The sequence below is a fragment of the Diadema antillarum genome, unplaced genomic scaffold (genome assembly GCF_040938485.1).
Source record: "Diadema antillarum isolate AM-2024a unplaced genomic scaffold, OU_Dant_1.0 scf00000120, whole genome shotgun sequence".
In the NCBI taxonomy this organism is placed as follows: Eukaryota; Metazoa; Echinodermata; class Echinoidea; order Diadematoida; family Diadematidae; genus Diadema; species Diadema antillarum.
The window spans coordinates 917,800-937,439 of NW_027271009.1; the positions used below are offsets into that span (position 1 = coordinate 917,800).

Consider the following 19,640-nt stretch of genomic DNA (forward strand, 5'->3'; position numbering starts at 1 on the left):
TGATTGCGCCGACTCATCCTTCCAATCATCTCCGATGAGTCAGATCTGCTCCACAAGTGACTCGGCAGCAGCATCTCAACGACATCATCTTCTAGGGCGTCGCCACGCAACGTTGGATCCCTTCACGTCTTCAGTCTATATTCCACATCTCATTCCATCAAAAACAAACATTCATCCAGATTGCAACAAAAATCTTCATTTAGACTGCGAAGGTGTTTCTCGTTCCTTTAATGTGGTGTTAACCAGTCGTTTTGGTATAAGTCAGCTGCGAGAGTTTGAACTTTGCATTTGATTTCATCACATTTCCACTGAGGAGTTTGGATACCAACCACCACATTACTTCCATCATCCACCCCGCATCCCACTCTCATCATGCCGCGCTCATTCCTCGTTCGCAGAGTATCCCGACCCGCAAAGGAAAAAACAGCAATGTGGGATTGTTTTGCGGCGGAGACAGCCATTCAGAGTAAGTGTTTTTAATTCCTCTACAATTCAGATGTTCTTCCAACACTATACACGTATTACCCCACCCCTCTTCTTCCATGGTTGTAAATCCGACAAGGGGTTGCGATGCCAAATTCTGGAAATGAGTTTTGACAGGTAGTTCTGTTTATGAGATCTTTCGTACGAAGTTGGCATTTTTTCCAGGGCACTCTCGTCACTCCTAGGCTTGGAAATAGCAAGGCATGAAAGTCTTCATTTTACACCAAACTTAAACAGGTTAAAAAATGGTTCTTAGTCTCGAATGAGCCTGGCGTAACAGCACACCAAGAAAGTGTAATAATGAAAGTATTGAATACCGTCTCAGTATGCAACCGCACAACAATAGTGAAAGAAGGCAGAACTTATAAAGAAAAACTCGTTCTAAATTTAGAATGAACTCTGAGATCAAATGGCTGCGTTTCCGAAAGGAAAACTTCAACTTTTCGCTCAATTATCGTCTAAAATTCAAAGTTTCACCTCCCAGATGGTGTACCTTTCCAAATTTGATCCGAAATCGCTTCTCGCTCCGTCTCTCCGAAGTGAAAACCCACTTACTCTGCTAATTAACTTCTTTTCTCGAAACTCATTTTGCCACAATGAGGGAAAACAAAAGGTAATCGACAAACAAAGATCACGTTCCCTTTTATTTTTTTCCTCAAAAGTTCTTTCAGAATTGATATAGTAGTTGGGCGAGTTCCGAAAGATCGACTTTTGCTTGATTTGACCAGAGATCGGGTCGCACTAGAGAGAAAGTAGGCGGGGAGAGTTCGCCCCACGGGACGCGCGACGAGCCACCGACACGGCAGGCAGCCATGGTCACTGTTACCCAAGTCCACTCATCCAGAACAAAGGTCCAGACGGTCAGAGGTAACACGATGGCTAGCCCGTGGCCTTCACAATTTCGACCCGAGACATTCGGCCACGCGCCCGCATAACTCGCCCGATTTCTGATGAACACAAGAGAGAAAGGGGAAAAAAAGAGAAGGGTAGGGGAGAGGTGGGGGACTGGGCTTGGTCGCATTTCATTGGTATATAGACTGATCTCGTGTAATCTCTTTTACATCCCTGTCACAGCAAAACACCCATTCACAGTAGATATGCTTGTCTTTTTTTTATCATTGTGATACAGTTATAGTGATAAGGATAATTATGTGTAATGCAATGTAGTAACAATGATGATAATGATTACAGCACTTATTATGATGACCATAACAGTACAGTTGCAATACATAATAAAGCAGTTTTGGGGTAAGTAAATAAAACATAGGCCTACAACCAGTGGATACATGCAGTATCAAGAACATGTAAAGGAATAACTGAAGGGTCTGTGCAATTAAATAGAACTTACTACTCTTTCTTAAAAAAAAATCATTCAGTATTAGTATGTTTGTCTATTTTGTGTGTGTGTGTGTGTGTGTGTTTAAAGTTAATCATAGACATGAATATAACGTTTTGGGGGTTTGCGCTTTTATTTTGGCTTTATACATTTTCAAATGCATGTCCAATTTCAGTGATTACGATGTTGTTGAAAAGTTAAGTTTAGATAGCATAATAAAACGGTTCCCCTACACAAGAGATAGAAATCGGAGTTAGACAGAGAAAAATATTGAAAGGTATAGACTGGACTAACTTTATTTATACAAAGGGACTAAAAAATGATAACAAATGCCTTACTATATGCTCACATGTCGGAGAAAGTGCTTCAGGAAGAAATGCTGAAGGAAGAAACTTGAACCGTGAATTTGGTATACGATTGTAATATATCTCTTTTCGGCAAATGCTTTTCAGCGTGCACGTTACAAATATATAGCTTGCTAGTAGCACCCTGGCCTGAATGTCACACGTCGGCTCGTTGGACTTTGTAGAACCAGATTTGGCTCTCTATACTCTTTCTAGCTCTTGCAAACCATTTCAGCAGCCGCAAGTCACGGGGTGGGTCGGGTTTCCAACCACTTTGATGCCGCGGGTAATCACTGTGACCCGAGGGCAGGGACCGCTTCTTGTCTTTTCTAGAACTACAGCCCTGATGTCACAATTTCAACAATTGTTTTACAACCGCCGCACCCTATCACCCCCTCTCCGATACTCATCTCCCCCCCCCCCCTCTCTCTCTCCATCTCTCTCTCTTCTCTTTCCCTATCTTCTCTCTGTCTATTTCTTTCTATTCTCCCCACACCTTTATCTTTTGTTTACTTTTCTCACTCTATGTCTGTACATTTCCCTTTAAATCAGTCAATCTTCAGACTTGTGATGCAACTTCACTTCATTTTACCCCATTTCCCAATATCATTTCTATTAACAACGACCTTCTTCAATATATCCTGGTTGTTGTTTTTTTATCAATGTCGAAAGATATAAAATAGTCTTTCTTCTACATTGCTGGAGAATTTTGTATGTACTCGAGAAAAATGAAGAGGAACTTCTTCTTTTTTCACTCTTCCAAATCAAGATCTTAACTTTTCTTTGTTTGAGTGGTTTTTTTTCAAGAACGCTTTGTTGATATAAATTTTTGTAAAAATTGGGAGGTTGTGTAGAGTAATGAGGGCTATACCACAGTTTACATTCAGTCTCTTTTGTTATGGGCCTCTATGATTATTTACTCGGGTAGCGAGAGTCATTTGGCATCTCACGGTTCTAGAAATTCACCTCTGCGTTCGTAATGAGGAAATTAAGCGTCGTTATGTCGTTAACCACTTGGAAAGCACAAGTTTTGACGGCATTTTTTCCCACCGTATCCCGCGACGTTTTGGCTTTTTTTCTTGTCTCGCCGATTACCAGAACCACCTTCGAACGAGAGTTTCTCGATTACGTCTTGTTAGCGGTCTCACCGGGAGCCGGTTCGTTTTGGGGCGAGCCCGAACGGGTGCACCTTGACGGACCTAATGAGTGCTTTGAAAAGTGAGAAAACTTCTCGTGTAATGAGCGATTACACCTTGGGCAAAAAGGAAAAGAAAAAAAAAGGAAAGAAAGCGAGACATTCCAACACATTTGCGTCATAATCTCGTTTCTCCTTACTGTATTTTGTTGTCATCATACAACTGCGACAGTTTTTCACCAATCACTTACAATAGCCAACCGGTGGCGCTCAACGTAACTCGATTACTCCACCCAGCTAGGTGGTCATGCACATTTACACCAGTCATTCTTGACCGTATAGTTGTTTACTTGCAGTAGTTATTTCATTTTGCAAATCATAGATTCCAATCAAATGACTGTGTTCTCCATTGGTAAATTTTTCAACTTGCCTCTGTCTCTAAACTCGTCATTGTTTCTCAACGTAAATCGATAATCATCCGCCCATGGTAATGTGCTAAACTCTTTTCCTTGAAAAACGTCAATATATCAATAATGATTTGCTGTTTATGAATACAGATATAACAAATTAAGAACTCCACAGACACCATGTCTGCAAGGGATGACAAACACTCCAACATACAATGTAAAAGCAGTTGCTTTGTTCACTGTATAGTCATCTATAGCTATGCAGTAATGTCAGAGCCGGAATATGCACGAAATGCTTGTTAAACAGCGCTTGGGGATGCGTCTTTAATGACAGTCTTACGATCAAAACTTCTCTAATTACTATTTCACGGAGTGCTGTAAGAAGAGCAAAATGAAAGAATTCAAAGAATGGATGAAAACTTCAAAAAAAAGGTTTAAAGTATTTACTTTTGATGGAATATCATAAAGGAGATTTATTTCTCATTGTTTGACAGTGTGAACGCATATAGTCGTGAAGTGTCTTCGCAGTAGGCCTACTATTTGATAAAATTTTTGAAGAAAGAACTATCCTATTGGAGTTGAGAGCGAAGTCTCGACACCCTATTTATTCCCTTTGACCTGTCAGAATGAATTAACTCTCAATTGATTGATTCCTCGTCAGAGAAAGTGGAGCGAGAAGTGCGAAAGGAGTATTTTAGCACTTAACCTCCCCCCGTTTGGTGCACGGGCGTCAGATCTAGCACGCGGCGCCTGAATACAAAACAGGTGGAAAGGAATGTATTAGTTTCACTCGCGTCCTATGTTATTTCTTACTCAAGCGTCTCTGGGCGAGCCCCCTTCGTGACATGTCTCGGGGCACCTGAGTCAAAGGACAGACACGGAAGCCCCTCCCTCCCAGCGTCCTTACAGGTTCATGACAAGTGTATTTGACCCGAGCTGAGGGGACACATGGTCCTAAGGGAGTGGTGGGGGGGGGGGGGGGGGGGGGGGGGGGAGTAGAGTGGAGTGGACTGAGAGCGTCCGATGCAGGGGACACATAAAGTACCACTATCGAGCTTGTCCAGGGGAGGGAGGAGAGAGGTTAAAGCGCAGTTTCACATACCCCCATGGTTCCGTTGGCTAAGGCAGTGATGGAGTAAAAGGAACAGAACAGAATTGTAGGAGATTCGTCAAATTTGGACATTGAAGTTTGGGCTTATATAATTAATTAACATGTTTCCCCCTGAATAGTGATTATTACCTGCAACAATAAAATCAAATGTAATTCAGGAGAGATAATGATACCACTTCAGCTCACATCAACTCTCTCATTAGCATGTGCACAAAATATCATTTGAAAAGATTTGCTTTCAAGTCAACAAGTTTAGCAACAAAAACAGCCTTTCCCCATGTAAGCCATATAACTGCCATCGGTTATCGCAACACAACAAACCGTGATGTACAGGAACAAGTTGTATAGTTGTTGTCGTTTATTCCATGTCAAAATAAGAGATGTTATCATCTTATGTAAATGAGAGACTAGTGGGGCCGTGACGTAATCAGCTCATCTAATTTGAGTATATGTTATTGTAACTCTGATAACTGTTTCGTGAAAACTTGGGAAGTTAAAGATTCCATAACTTTCTAAGTTTTAGGTGCGAGTCTTCTAAAACCTCTGCCATGGTGCTTATTTGATTTAACTATTTTAGTATTATTATTTATCAAAATCAATTTGAGGAGCGGCGCTTTAAAAGATTTATCTCGGCAAATCGTGTGTGTCAAATGGACGTGATCGCCGGCCTAACTTCGTCTCCAAACCTTGATTACTCCGGGTCGAAAATGCTTAACCCAGAAAGAATCGGGCTTGAAAGCATCGCGCCGTTGAGTTTAACATTACGATCGGCACGTCCCTCTCTCTGGGCTTGCTTTTGGCTTCCTCTCAAGGCGTTTCTTGTTTATTGGAGAGCGTCTTACTTTGGGGGAAATTACTTTGTCTTATTTACTCTCTCGACGGGTGGCTAGGAAGACTGAAAGGAATAAAGAAAAAAAAAAGGAGAACGAGTCCAAAGCAAATATTCGGCGTTTTATTAAACAAAGGTATAAGGTATTTCGTCTAATGCCACAAGCGCTCTCCACACTTAAAACTGCCAGTAAATACTATGCTGTTTACCTATTTGTGTTCAAATGTCATCCATTGCTTTTGTTTTTAGTCTTATATTATTATCACGATGTGTTCAGCACATGAGCTGTCTGCATAATTCATGTCCATATTTTAAATACGTTATAGGCCTATATAGTGTACGACCAACTATGATTAGGGCAAGGTTTACATAGACAAATTTAAAGATTCACCCGACATATCAAACGTTAAACAACGACAGCAAGTTGGAATCAGTGTTAATAATGACCTCTCTCAGTTCAACAACCTCGTAAATACAGCGATTCTTCACGATGCTCCAATGACCATGAAATAACCAAGGGGAGTTGCTTTATAGCCACCAAGTGCTGTTGAAGGAGAAAACAATGAATGGCACAATAAATGCGCATGCGCACCTGTCGTAACCACCATCAGGCGCGCTGATGCCATCCCGACCACCCCCCCCCCCCCCGCCAAAATAACGAAGACATTTGTAATATTATAACTAACGCATGTGTAATCGTTCCCAGAAAGCAGACATTATCTCTCTTAACGATCGTCATTCAGCTCGTGAATGCCTGAATAGTTAATCATCCCAAATGCACTGATTACTCATGAGAAAAGCTCTTCAACAATGTCTCACTGCTATCCAACATTGGGATAAAATTGAGCATTGGGTCAGAACCTATGAATCATGGGAGCATATTATATTACAAGCACTATTTTGAACAGCGCAGTTGGTTGATGACCGATAGCTCCTGGTTGATGTGGGCATGGTATAGGTGAGAATGCGCGGCCGATGTCCGCGTCTCTGGTCCTCTCCCCCCCCCCCCCCCCCCGTGTTTTCGTTGATAGGCCTACGCGCAACAAAGAGGATCCATTTGTTGTGGTATTTGTGATTTTTTTAGTATGTCGAGTAACTGTCAACGAAACATTATTGACATGGCTGCCTGAATTCAGTGGGTAGGGGCCTACAGGGAAACATTCAAGCTTAACGTTCAGTTTATAACTCTTTACTTACAAGTGGTTACTTGATATACTTTTGACGTTACAGAGGCATGGTATTAAAGACACTCGTTTTTCTGCTCGTTCCGAGCTCTAGTTGGTAGCCATGTATTGCTCATAATATGACAATTAACTCTTTAGTATCTCCGCATAGAGTGAGTCAGGTTATATTTATTATACTGCATGGATTGTGATATAAATTGTTGTGGGTTTAGACATCAGTTATCATAACAACTCGTGATATTTGCAGTGAAACTGCATGATATCAAAGTGAAAACATTGTCTTCTTTCTATAAAAAAAAATAAATCCTAAAAAAAATAAAGATTGAGAAAATACTTCCTATTCGTATAGGAACACATAGTACCGAGTGAATATGTTGCACAGAAATAAGTGCAAATATGAAGCAAAAGATACGATGTAATACTGATCTCGATGTGTGATGAGTTTACCAATGTGATCACAAAGCTTCCAACGGCCATTTCATTCGATATGATTGTTACAGCGAAGTTGTACTCTATCCTTTTAGAGTCGGGTTTTTTTTTTAGTCTCTGTGCGCACTTTTATTCTAAGACGTCTCGAAGGTTTTAAAAAGGCACACGTGACCCTTCTTAACAAACAGCTTGTGAGTTGCATCTAACTGCATTTTGCGAGAGTAAAAAGAGAGAGCAAGATTCTACCACATGCATCTTTCGGCTTGGCAATCAGACAACATATTTCAGCCATCTGTTAAGACTAATGACTGTGCAGGGGTCTTAATTGGCGAGTGTCCTCCCTTAATGACAGTCCCAACAGTAAGTTCCCCTCGTTCAAGAAGACAAAGGCTGGCCTCTATGTCTAACACCATCCAAGAGCCTCTTTGCCCGTGATTGTATGCAAATAGAAGTTCGTTTACATCATCCTGCTCTTCTTTATGGTTGCCATTTTAAGAGAAATACGCCCAATTACAAGCGTTCATATTAAACCAAAGCAGTTCACATTGAAATAACGGAACAACGAGCGGAGACAGACAAAGTTCTGGAATGACACTTCAATATAGTGAACCTTTCGAAATGACTATGAATCGCCTTTATCGCTTGACCTCGATGTCGCATTTTGAATTCCTCTTCCGCTTGTACATGAAATGCAATGCATCTATACCTGTTCTCCGTATACCCTTGTTGACCATGTTGACGTTACAAAAAAGCCTTGTTCCTTGGCAGTCATTCGCAGTGTAAATCGGGTCTTTTCTTTTATCATGTTGATATACAGAAGCAGAATTTATTCGAAATGTGTCATCCTGAAAAGAATTCAACTATATGCAGGCTCGAATTACTACAGAGAATGAAAACACTGTGTCAGAGACATCATAATATATGTTATGATGTTCAAGATTTTAACGGCAGGTGGAATGTATGGCATATTATCAGGAGCTCACAGTAGAGGCATATATTTTGAAGACTGGCTTGCTGAACTTTGTTGTGAAGTTGGGATAAAGTTTGGTCTCAATTTTGATTTGTGACTCTCCCCGATCACTGCCGATACTTTATTCTGTCTTCAGATGATATTTTACAGAAATAAGGAAAGATTTACCAATTAATGACGAATGATACATTTAATCAACTCTCCTCAGTGGTATATGACTGGGCAGTCTTCTTCGTATCTCTGCAGATTAGCTCACTGTATCTGTTTTCATCTCTGTAACCTAATACCACTGGTGTTCATCGCTGTATAAGATGTAAGAGGAGACTCTACGATTAGTTAACCCTTTATCATGAGTCACCAAGGGGGTAACGGCAGGGCTTGGGTTCCAAAGAAATGGGCGCTCATGGTTGAAATGAAACTGTTGAAATGTAGGCCTATAGCTCAGTGTTCCACTCACGTTCGGGCGGTAGCATTCAAATTCTGAATTAGTTTGTGGATTTTAAGGCGTTGAGGAGATGCTCTTATTGTCCAAGAGGAAAGTATACAGAAAGTCATGGGTGACACAAACCTACAGGGAATAATGATAATTTGGGCATTGCGACAGAGATGTGGGGACGTTGAAGAGACTAACCTGGATGAAAAGGCCTTTGAGTTAATTTATCATCATTTTATAAAAACATTTTTTTTTGCCTCAGAATCATTGCTAAATCACGTGGTCTAGACCAGGAGCTATACCGAGAGTAATTCATTCAACATTATCGGCATTCGACATTGGACTTCGTTGACATAAATAAAGAGATAACAAAGGTAGCAAAAAAGAAGAAGAAAGGAGTAAACTCTAAAACCCTTGATACGACTGCGGTGTCGTCATCCAAGCCTTTCATCAACCAAAGCTTTCTTGGAAGAACTTTAAATAGATGCGGAGGAGATTACAGGAAGATGACACCAGGAGGAGCGGTTGCAGGTTGAAAGGCGGTGGTGCTCCCGTGGCATTGGGCCAAGATGATGATGCTGACTCGCTCTCTCAGACTGACGTTAACGTTGCCACTGGCAACCGCATCTTCTCTGACATGATGATGATGTATCAAGTGGGATTCCGAAAAGGAAGATGTTGCTCTAATTATTTTCAGTTCATAAACACATGAAAAAAAAAAAGATGGGGCCAGTTTTCATGCCATGTCTTCCCCTTACTGTCATGCTGCCACAGGGAAATAGACACGGAGCGAAATGCCATGAGAACTTTTTATATGATCATACATTTCATAAGTTAAGTCATTTCCTTGGCGACGCTGGTGAGCAGTGTACAATATCTGATGGGGATGTGAAAATCTTATCGATGGGATGCTTGATTGGCTCTGCGGTGTCACGTGTTCGTGAAAACATTAGCAATATCAGTGACTTTTCTTTGATCATTCCTGTGGGATGATAGTGCATAAGTCACTTCATGTTTGTTCGTGTTTGTTTGTTTTTTGTTTTGTTTTTTTGGAGGGGGGTTGTGTGGTTCAATGCATAATTTTAAGGGAGGTCCTGCGTATTTCTTGTACTATATTTTGTCTATCCAAGTTACTTTAATGGAGTAATATCTTTCCAGTGCTGTACTGATCCTGACTTACTGATTCAGGGAACAGGGGGGGGGGGGGGGGGGGGGACTCATCCACTACCTCTTTGCCCCCTTCGCATCTTTGAAAATCATTACAAGGTGCATGAAGTTTATTTGGGGGAAAAACAATATTTGCACGTACAATATACTAAGTCCAAACAGAGCCGACACTTGCACTCAGTGGCTAAAAAGAAAATCCTGTTTGAGCCGAAAGATGATCTCACTATAAGCTTACCAACACATAACGAATACGCCGTTTGGGCCAGAGAAGCGAAAAGGCATGTTGAAATATTTATATCCTATGAAAAGACTTGCATTAACCATTCTGTCCGCAAATGAATCATTTTTTTTTTTTTTTATTCGTCCTGGGTATGGTAAGCGAAAGCTACCGTCGTGTGGGTTGGGTGATGGAATTCGTGACTGCGAGGTAACCGAACGAGGAGAGTGAAGAAGTCGTCAGAACGGCTCCATAAATTTAGTCTAAAATTCCTCCCAAATCCCTTCCCTGATGAGATCTTGGATTTGACAGACATTAGGGTCCTCTCCCTTCTTTTCTCTACTCTTCTATTCTCAGCCCATGTTTTTCCACCCATCACACTTTTTTTCCCTTTTGAAAAGGACAGGACATTTACGAAAGTAAAAGCAACCACAAAACAACAAGAAATCTAGAAGGCTTTTCACTCGCTCAATCGAATCGTCTGCGGCGGCGCGGCAAAAAAACGGCCTGTTAGATTCCAACGCACTCTACTCTCAGGACGGGTGGCCGCGCTTGTGACCATATTTGGTCATTTGGTCGCGTGGCAAGTTGTCTGCTGAAGGGGGAGAAACACACAGCCACTGCACCGAGCGACTGATGCGCTCATCTCATCTCCTCGTTGCCGTTTTGATGGAGGGGAGCAGGCCGCCGACGGGTGGTGGCTGGTGGGGGAGGATGGACCGCCCGACAGATTGTCGTCACTCATCTCCCTCTGCTCACACATCTCCCATTTATGTTTGTTGCGGTGTTTGTTTGTTTATTTATTTGTATGTTCATAAATCTATTATTATTATTGTAAAAAATGAAATTGAAAATTACTATAATAATGGTATGGCCAGAATCTTTATCATGTACACGTTACTCGGCTTCATTCAAAGTCTCGTAAAGACGCACAAATTATCTGTACAGCATAGTAGTCCCTTCAAATATAACCTGTTGAAACGTCACAAAAACTTTCATGTTTGCCCTATTTCTCTTCACATTTAAAGACGACTAGCTTTGAGCGTAGATGAGCCTGAAATGGCACTCTCCTGACAAAATAATTATTGGTTAGTATGTAACTATCAGTTCGAAGGAGAATTTGGTTCCAGGTGTCGGTTTCAGGCAGCACCAGAACTGGGCTAAGCCAGGAAGCAAATCGAATCCTCCCTCTCGAAAACAAACTGTAGCTAGCACTTTGGTGAAGGTGTTGGTATATAACTCTTCCATCCCGCCTGAACCCCCCCCCCCCCCTCCTTCCAATCCATTACTCTTATACATCATAGGGTAGATGCATACCGCCGTTCGCCTCCGTGTTTCATCATACAGCCAATGTTTCGGCGGGTCTGCTCTGTGTGCATTTTTAGAGGGTTTGCTTTATTTTCAGAGTTAGCAAATACAATGTACCTAGCTGTTGAATCGCTCTACTTCCTCCAGTCCCAGAGCAACGATCAGAAATCCTCCTTCCTAAATACCAAACCAGTAAATCTGTCATGGCCCCTATCCGAGCTCTTCCGCAGCGCATTATTCCGAGAACGAAGACATTTGTATTTCGAAATCACCCATTTCACCTCTTTTTTCCTTTTTTTGCTGTTCCTCTTCCCCTCCTTGATTCCACACAAACCGATTATATACAAAGACGCTTGAAATAGGTGGACAAAATTGAGGTCGAAGTCTTGAGACAAAAGGGGGAAGAGTATCGATTCGCCCAGCGACCCCTTTGGGGAGCGCAACTTCGTCATCACCTCGACAAAAGTTCGAGCTTCACCAGACCGCGCTGTTGATTCAAGGCATGGAATCAAACTCTTCTGCCCTTTTGCAGCTCACTCTCCGCACCATGCAATGTGCGATGGTTTCAAGTCACGTCCGAGAGTCAGTGACCTCCCCCTATATAGCATCATGTCGGCATAAAGTCGTTTGAATAACGCACTTGTTTTGACTACCCAACCAGACAATTCAGTGCAAAATCGACAGTTTTCTTGTTTTAACGAAAATATTTTGAACTCACGTAGAATAGACAAGCGAAGAAAATTGTTCACAGTGGCGATGTATACCTGTCCGATTTCTCGTCGATAATGTTTATAACTTAGTTGGAGGAATTTGTCATTAGGTGTGCAGCGTTAACTATCAACTTTGTGCTGAGCGGGAAAGAAAAATCGGGACCTGCCGGCTGAACTTGATGAGCGTCCTTCCACGCTTTGACAAGAGCGCACGCGTCCGCTGTCAATCACGTCACATGACTTCCGGTCGCTATCCCGTGCTTCTCATCTCGATGGCTGTCAACGCGCACATCACGCCGTGAGACGGGCCGCACACTTTCTTTTTTATTGAGTAGCATGGAGGGTTAGAAAAACAAGAACCAACCGGTGGTGAAGGTTCGGGTGGGGGTGGAGGTATGGACAAATATAAATTGAATTTGGATAGCAGAGATGGGACCACAGATACATATGGTCTGTCGCGTGGGTCCGGTAATTACGTTAGAATCAGATAAGTAGTCTTTGTCAAGACTTGTTCAGTAATGGTCAACGTAGGTGCCCCCTGGTCATCTTGCTTGTAAATATACGACTTGAGTAGCAAATTTAATCGCGATCATTAGTGTGTCTTTCCTCATGATGTATCGGATTCTACATAATATGAAGCCTGGTATAAGGTGGGAAAGACATGCATCGCTGAAAGGTGTATAGGATTGCTCTACCACTGTACTACCGGTAACGTGTTGGGATTCGTGCGAGCAGAGATTGGGTGATTCGCGGGCCCCTTCGCCAGACGTCACTGAGTACGACAGGTGTTGGGCAGTGCCAGTGCTGCGAGCTTTTTGAAGAAACCCCGTAGGGAAACTCAAAATCAAGCCCATCTTTCACTGATTATGAGTTTGTCACGCAAGTTCAACAGAGCAACTCCCCTCCCTCCCCCCCCCCCCCCCCCTCCCCACTGCGATTTCTGGCTCTCTGAGTTCAGGCAATGATAACTATTGTGGTGATGAATTGATTTTCCATGCTGAACATGGTGAAATTTGATGTATATTTTGCGTGTAGCCATATCTCTGTGTTTGTCAGTGATTGTCGCTATTTCGGGAAATCTTCACCGTACTAGAATAAGGATAAAAGCAAGAAATTAAGGTCTATAAAGAAGCTCCAATGTCATCTTTTTAGATAGCATCTTTTACACCATGGTTAAAGTACAGTTAAAAAGACCGTAGTGAATCCAACAACGTCAATTACGGTGACTAAAATAAAACGTAAGTAAACTTCGCTAGTGATAAGAAACCATTGAAGCGTAATTGAATGCATGCTACAAACTGTCAGCACTTAAAATTTATCATAAAGAGTGAACCGTAGCAAATAACGCCCTTTGATCAGCAGCACAAACCTAAACCAAACCATGGAGCTACTATGATCAAACGGAGTTAGGTGCCCTCAACCATCAACTCCTTCAAAACCGATGTCTGTCCTTCCGAGCAGGCGATAGGCCAATTTTGTTCCGCCTGTGCGAGCGAGCGTTGCTAGGTTGAGTACGTGTGGGAGAGGGAGGGCGGGAAATGCGACACGCGACAGTCGCATGTCGTTTGATTCGACCCATGGCAGGCACGCGCGCGAGCGTTGGTTACGCGGGTTTTCAAAATCAGATCAAATGCTAAGATTATGATGATACGAGTAAACTGTCAATATGGTGTTTATCTTGGACATATTCATATGAACGACAATCTCTGTCACTGGTCACTCCTATCATGTGAGTTCATCCAAAGTCAGTTTTCTTTGAATGAATACTAGGTGTCTCTTTTCATACGACGCACAAATCATATCGCAAGGCTTTTAGTAATCTCACAAAGTTATCTTTTTATATTGTTGGCACAGAACTATATAGTGCAGGAATCCTTATTTCAACAAACGTTTATTTAACAAACAACAAAAAATAGTCAATGGACATGAATCAAATATGACTTGGGCAATTACATTGACCTTAATTATAAACACACACACACACACAACTACAATCAAAGAAACAAATAAAAGCACGATTATAACGTGTTTATGAGGATATCAAGACGCCTGAAGTCGCACAGACGTACGCTATGCGGTATGTAGATTCCTATAGCGTCTTTCTTCTGTAACCTAAGGGCCTGCATACCACCTGTGAGGCGAACGAATTAGCGTGAGGTAGGGAGGGAGGGGGTAGGAGTGGCAAAGAAAACAGCGACAACCGAGGAAAAATTATGAATGAAAACCCAAACTGAAAGTCCGACGTGACCCCCGCGCGAGAGAGTGAAGCTAAATTCAGAGGTCACGGGGTCAGGCATGTCAAGCTAATCATGGACAAGTCAGGAACAAATTGAGGAGTGATGTTTAGAAAGGACGGCAGGCGAGGGGACTGTATTTACTATTGCATCGGTCGGTTTTCGCCGAGGAAGAGCGGTGAGAAGAGAGGGAAGAAGAAGAGAAGGGAGGAATGGATAAAGTGGCATAAAGGAAGAAAACAACTGACTGTAAGTTATACAGGAAAAATCAGAGAAATAAAAGAGATATATGATGTCATAAACCTTATTAAAGTTTTTTTTTGTCATAGTGATAGGTTGTAAAATGGATATAATATTATATGATAAGTAGAATGGTGCATAGACAAAATTGCACGCCGGTACTACAATAGAGAATATGTGTGGCAGTGGGTAGTATATAAGTAGAAGTAGTAGTACTAGTATTTGTTGCTGCTATAGGCAACCAAACACTCGATCAATTGACCAAGTAGTAACCATATCAAGAGTGAAAGAAAAACCAGTGAAATACAGTACGATTAAAAGAAAAGTCCAGAAAAATAATTCAGCCCTTCTTCATCGGTTGAAAAGAAGAAGAAAAGAGAGAAGGAAAAACGAAGTGGAAGACTTGTGCCCGAAACCAGTTATCCCCCAAACGATTCTTTCCAAAGTCAAGTGAGGACAGGCGTAACGCAATACGGTCAATAATCTCAAGATGGATTGTTTTCTGCGATGGTAATGGAGCAAAAAGAGAGAAAGCGGTATTTGGTGTCAGATGGAATTTTGAGTGATAAAGCCGATGACTTGCACGACACGAGTGAGCACTGGTGAAGCCAAGGGACAGACTCTGGTAGTCTCAGTTCAAGGAGCTGGGTTGATGATACGCTTTACTTCCAGTAGAAGCCTTGTCCTTCACTCATGAATGATTTTGGAAAAGAGGAAGAAGAAAAAAAGCAGTCAAAGATATTCTACTTTAAGCGACGATGATCATCGAACACACACGACACAGAAACTTGCCGTTCAGTGTAAGCGATTACCAAGTATGAATTGCCGCTGAAGATGATAATGGAATGTGCAATCATATTGGGCTTACATTGAGAAACTTGCTGCATGCACGGAAACTAGTTCCAGAATGTTTACTCGGTCAGCAATCGTCAGCTATCATTTTTTTTTTTGACATCTACGGAATATTAAACATGTATTGCAAATAGACTTTAGTTTCACTTTATTTGTGACAGAAATTACAAAAAGACTTTAGTTTCACTTTATTTGTGACAGAAAAAGTGTTTTTCTTATTGAGATATTTCCAATTGTAAGCTGGTTTTAAAACATTAATCAGTCTAAAGAATTGATTACCAAACCGTGCAAATGTTGACGGCGTACCAAAAAAAAAAAGCGTTTCCAGTTGCCCTTGCTTACTGCTCTCTGTATCGTTCGCCTGTGCCACTCCCTGGCCGCCGAAAACTTTTTCATCTGTCACCAAGGGCGCTTATCTCATCAGTTCTCGAGGGGCCAGCTTTCTCCATGTTTTAATTAATGGTCACATATGCATCCAAAGCCCCTGCCAAGACCGGCAGAGAAATGTTATCAATCAGATCAAATAAATATCACCACGTATTTTTAGTTCAAGGAGGAGGGAGATTTCGCTCTTCTTGTGTTTCGCGCTAACCTTTGCTGACATTCAAAATAACGGCACCCGCAAAATCGCCACCCCCTGTCTCACTCAACCTTAAAAGAGAGTTCGGAGTATGAGGGGCTGGGGCATGAAGGGAGACACAAATGGGAAGGGAAGATGAGCGAAATGTGAAACCAAAGAGCCGCTTTCCGTCGCTATGTTAAGATGATATCTGCGAGTTAAATGTGACGTGAAATGTATATGTGCGCCTGTCAGACAATCAACGAGTCTGTGTTTCCCAATCCATGCTTTCAATTTCGTATTAGGAGTTATGGAAAAAAAAAGAAGCAAGAAGAATCGCTGTCATGGCTTCAGTCACTTTTTACCATCCCCCCCCCCCCCCTCGCTGGGGAGAGATTGCTTACGTTAAGGAGAACACAAGTTAACGGCGAAAGAGAAGGGGAGATAGAGTGAGAAGGTGAGAGAGGAGGAGAGAGCCAGAGGAAGAGAGATGGAAAGTGAGTGTGTGTATATGTGCGTGTGGTTATGTTTTCATGGCACGTGGCTGTGAAGAAGCATGACCATATTTGGGTACAACCGGCGCGCGCCAGTGGTGGCTGAAAACCAGAGCTTCAAGTTAAGTCCTTGATCCGACGGCCGCGTTGTCTGCGCAACATATTTTCCGGCATCCTCCTAAATCGGGTCTTTTAACGTCTCTGCCATCATCCCCGTTTGAACTGTTGGCGACGTGGTGGTCATGATGACGTCGTCTCCTTCTCGTCTTACCCTAAATTGTGTCTTCTCCTTCCAAAGAAACATCGGCTCATTGTAATTTTTACTCTCGTTCCCCCGTTAAGATCAAGACAGTCTCGCCGATGGAAAATGTCTAGATGATAATTACAAGCAGCTATCCCATAACTTTGTCTCTCTCTGTCCACGTGCCTCCCCTTCTCGTAACTGTAACAACTTGTGTCTTTGTTGGCATTTTTACGAGGTCGGCCCGGTTCCAATCGGAAACGTTTCATTAAATTAATTCCAATCAGACATTTTGGACCTAATGACATCTACGTGCAGCCGAACCGCGCTCGATAATCATTTTGACACGCTTTTTTGCGCCACCGCTGGAACCCTGATGTAACTTGCATGTATTCTGTGGGACAATATTGTCTCTTGTACTTCGCGCGACCTTGCCCGCCAAATAAGTTACGGAATGGTGAGTGCCGGGGGACTGAGGCAGAAGTAAAATCAAAACAAGTAATTTTTCAAATGAATTGGCCATCCAGCCGCAAATCATGCCTCTTTATGCGTAAAACAGCTTTGACGTACGTACAGTTCAAGCAATGTTCAAACATCACCATTACGAGCCTTTTCACCCTCATGCAAATGAAGTACAACCCTTTTAATCAGTCCCCTGTCTGTTTAATCTATTAAGGATGAAATGCACTTTAAAAACGGACGTGTATGAAACAGGCAGCATTCAAAATGGATACATTTAACAAATTCCGGCTGAAAATTTTCTTTTTGTCTATGCCAATACGTTTACGGAGCTATCATCTTTAGGACAAGCGGGCTATCCTTTTTCTTTCATGAATTGTTCTTTGTTAATTTTGTTTGGTGAGTCATCATCTTTTCGGTAGTGTACAAGAGGATTTAACTACTACAGATGCAAGCAGCTGCGATGACTCTCGTTTGCTTGCTTATGATAACCTTCAATCACGGACACTTGAATCACAATTTACTTTGCAATATTCTCAAATTCTAATGGAAATCGAGCATTCATAAAGTTATGGATTATGAGATTTGATAGCAGTTAATGTGAATGATTCTAGGATGTAAGAGCAACACAGGAAATACCAAAGCAACGCATCGCGGAAGGTCTAATGTTCCATCTGCGACTGCCAGTCATCTGTAATATCATTTTTCAGCAGAATCGCGCATGAAGAGAAAACAGGCCAAAAACGGAAGCGTTTTACTTGAGAGAGAAAGAATCGGCTAGATCACGTCTGCATTTCTGGCGTCCAACTTACCGGATGGTCTTTTCCAATACCTTGTTGTTAAAACATAGTGTTACATCCCAAGACGGGTCTAGTTTGTTTTATCTTCACGCTATCGTGTCATGTACATATTCCTATATGTAATATACAAGGAGCAGGCACTGCAATAAACGATTTGATATTATTCTACAAGCAAGACCTAACAAGTGGCGACAACCAACGAGCTTGCAGCATCAGTTGGTTGGAATGCCACGGCACGAGGTCCATCAGCCTGGTGTCTGCCACGGTGGACCGCGATGATAGCGATGGTGGGCGCTGGGGCCAACTGGGATAGATACAGAGAACAATAGTCTCGGCTTTTTAGTCGCGTGCCGTCGCTTACGGCCAAACGCATGATTGTTATGATTTGAGAACCTTATCATGATATTAAATAGGAGATATGTTTTTTTCTTCCTTGACTCGTTAAAACTGAGACAAGTGGGTTGCGTGTTAATGAGAAACAGTTGTTCAAAAACCGGTCGTTACTAAAGATGGCGAGATGGTCGCCGATGTGGACTCTAAGACTAAGTAGACCATCTGAAGCCATGTATCTTTTCTGAGATGATGATGGATGTTTATCTCCTGTCTTTCTATTTCGGCCTCCCCTTGCTGGGTCCCCTCGGTTCGGCAATCAACCTTTCCAACAGCTGTGCGACTCGTATTGAATCTTCCCACTCGAAAGTCACGGGAGCTTGCGCAGTTGATTCCTTCGGTGACGTAAACCAGGCATCGTCGAGTATCAGCATGCAGTTCAATGATAGAAAGAGAGCTATAGAGCACTAAAAAGAACAACAACAACAATAACGGGAGGACCGAGCAGAAAGGAGAGAAGGGCAAACTCCTAACGAGCGACAGAGAACTCGTCGTCTTAACGAGATGGCAATGGGTAGTGGGTAGCTAATGATTGAACGTGTGTCCGACTCTCACTCCTTCGACACAGCTCCCTCTGTCGATGCTTACGTCATAGTCGCTTTTACTTACCAGATTTGCTTGAGGATGTGGGGGGGGGGGGGAATAATCGACGTCGACATCAGACACAGGGTTGCCGGCGGCATTGTGACGTAGGTACACCACTGCAACGTCACATGTCTTAATGCAATCGCAATTATAGTCGTAGTAATCGATCGGCTGTGGTCCGTCATTGTTTTACAATCTCCTTGGGACATAACGATCCATAATCACGTGTAGAATATAGCCACGGAGCTAGAAGAGATTAGCTCCATGATATAACTTTGTGTGTGTGATAGATGAACAAAGATGGATACACAATGTATACATAAATGACAGGAGTAAACGATTAACTCAATGAGGAAGAACATATCAAGAAAATGTATACAGCGTGCTGAGCATTTTTGAGTATGAAATCACAGAAACATACGTACCTTACAAGAGCATTGAACTCTAACAGACCATTTCTGGCGTTTAACTATAAAGGGAAGGGGCAAACAAAACATGAATGCAATGGAATGACAGTATTCGTCGGAGGCATTCTGAACCATTCTACAAAGCAAAATAACGTCGCCAACATTTGCTCCAGCTCTACTTTCTCTGACGCTTATTCAAAGCATTTCAGAAATAATGGATTTTTGTTCTTTACCCTGACGGATTCGAGATAGATACAGGTGTACTCCAATATTTAATTCAGTAAGCCCAAATTAAATTTTGTTCTTCTCATCTCTG

At 42.2% G+C, this 19,640-nt stretch overlaps 1 protein-coding gene across 1 annotated transcript in view; it reads left to right on the forward strand.

Annotated features, from left to right (window-relative positions):
• Window positions 1-372: 372 nt before the first annotated feature.
• Window positions 373-19,640, forward strand: part of LOC139720071 (uncharacterized) — a 38,338-nt gene continuing 19,070 nt past the window's right edge. The window contains exon 1 of the mRNA XM_071631442.1: window positions 373-466. Within this exon, the coding sequence (XP_071487543.1) occupies window positions 373-466 (94 nt within the window). The remainder of the gene's footprint in view (window positions 467-19,640) is intronic.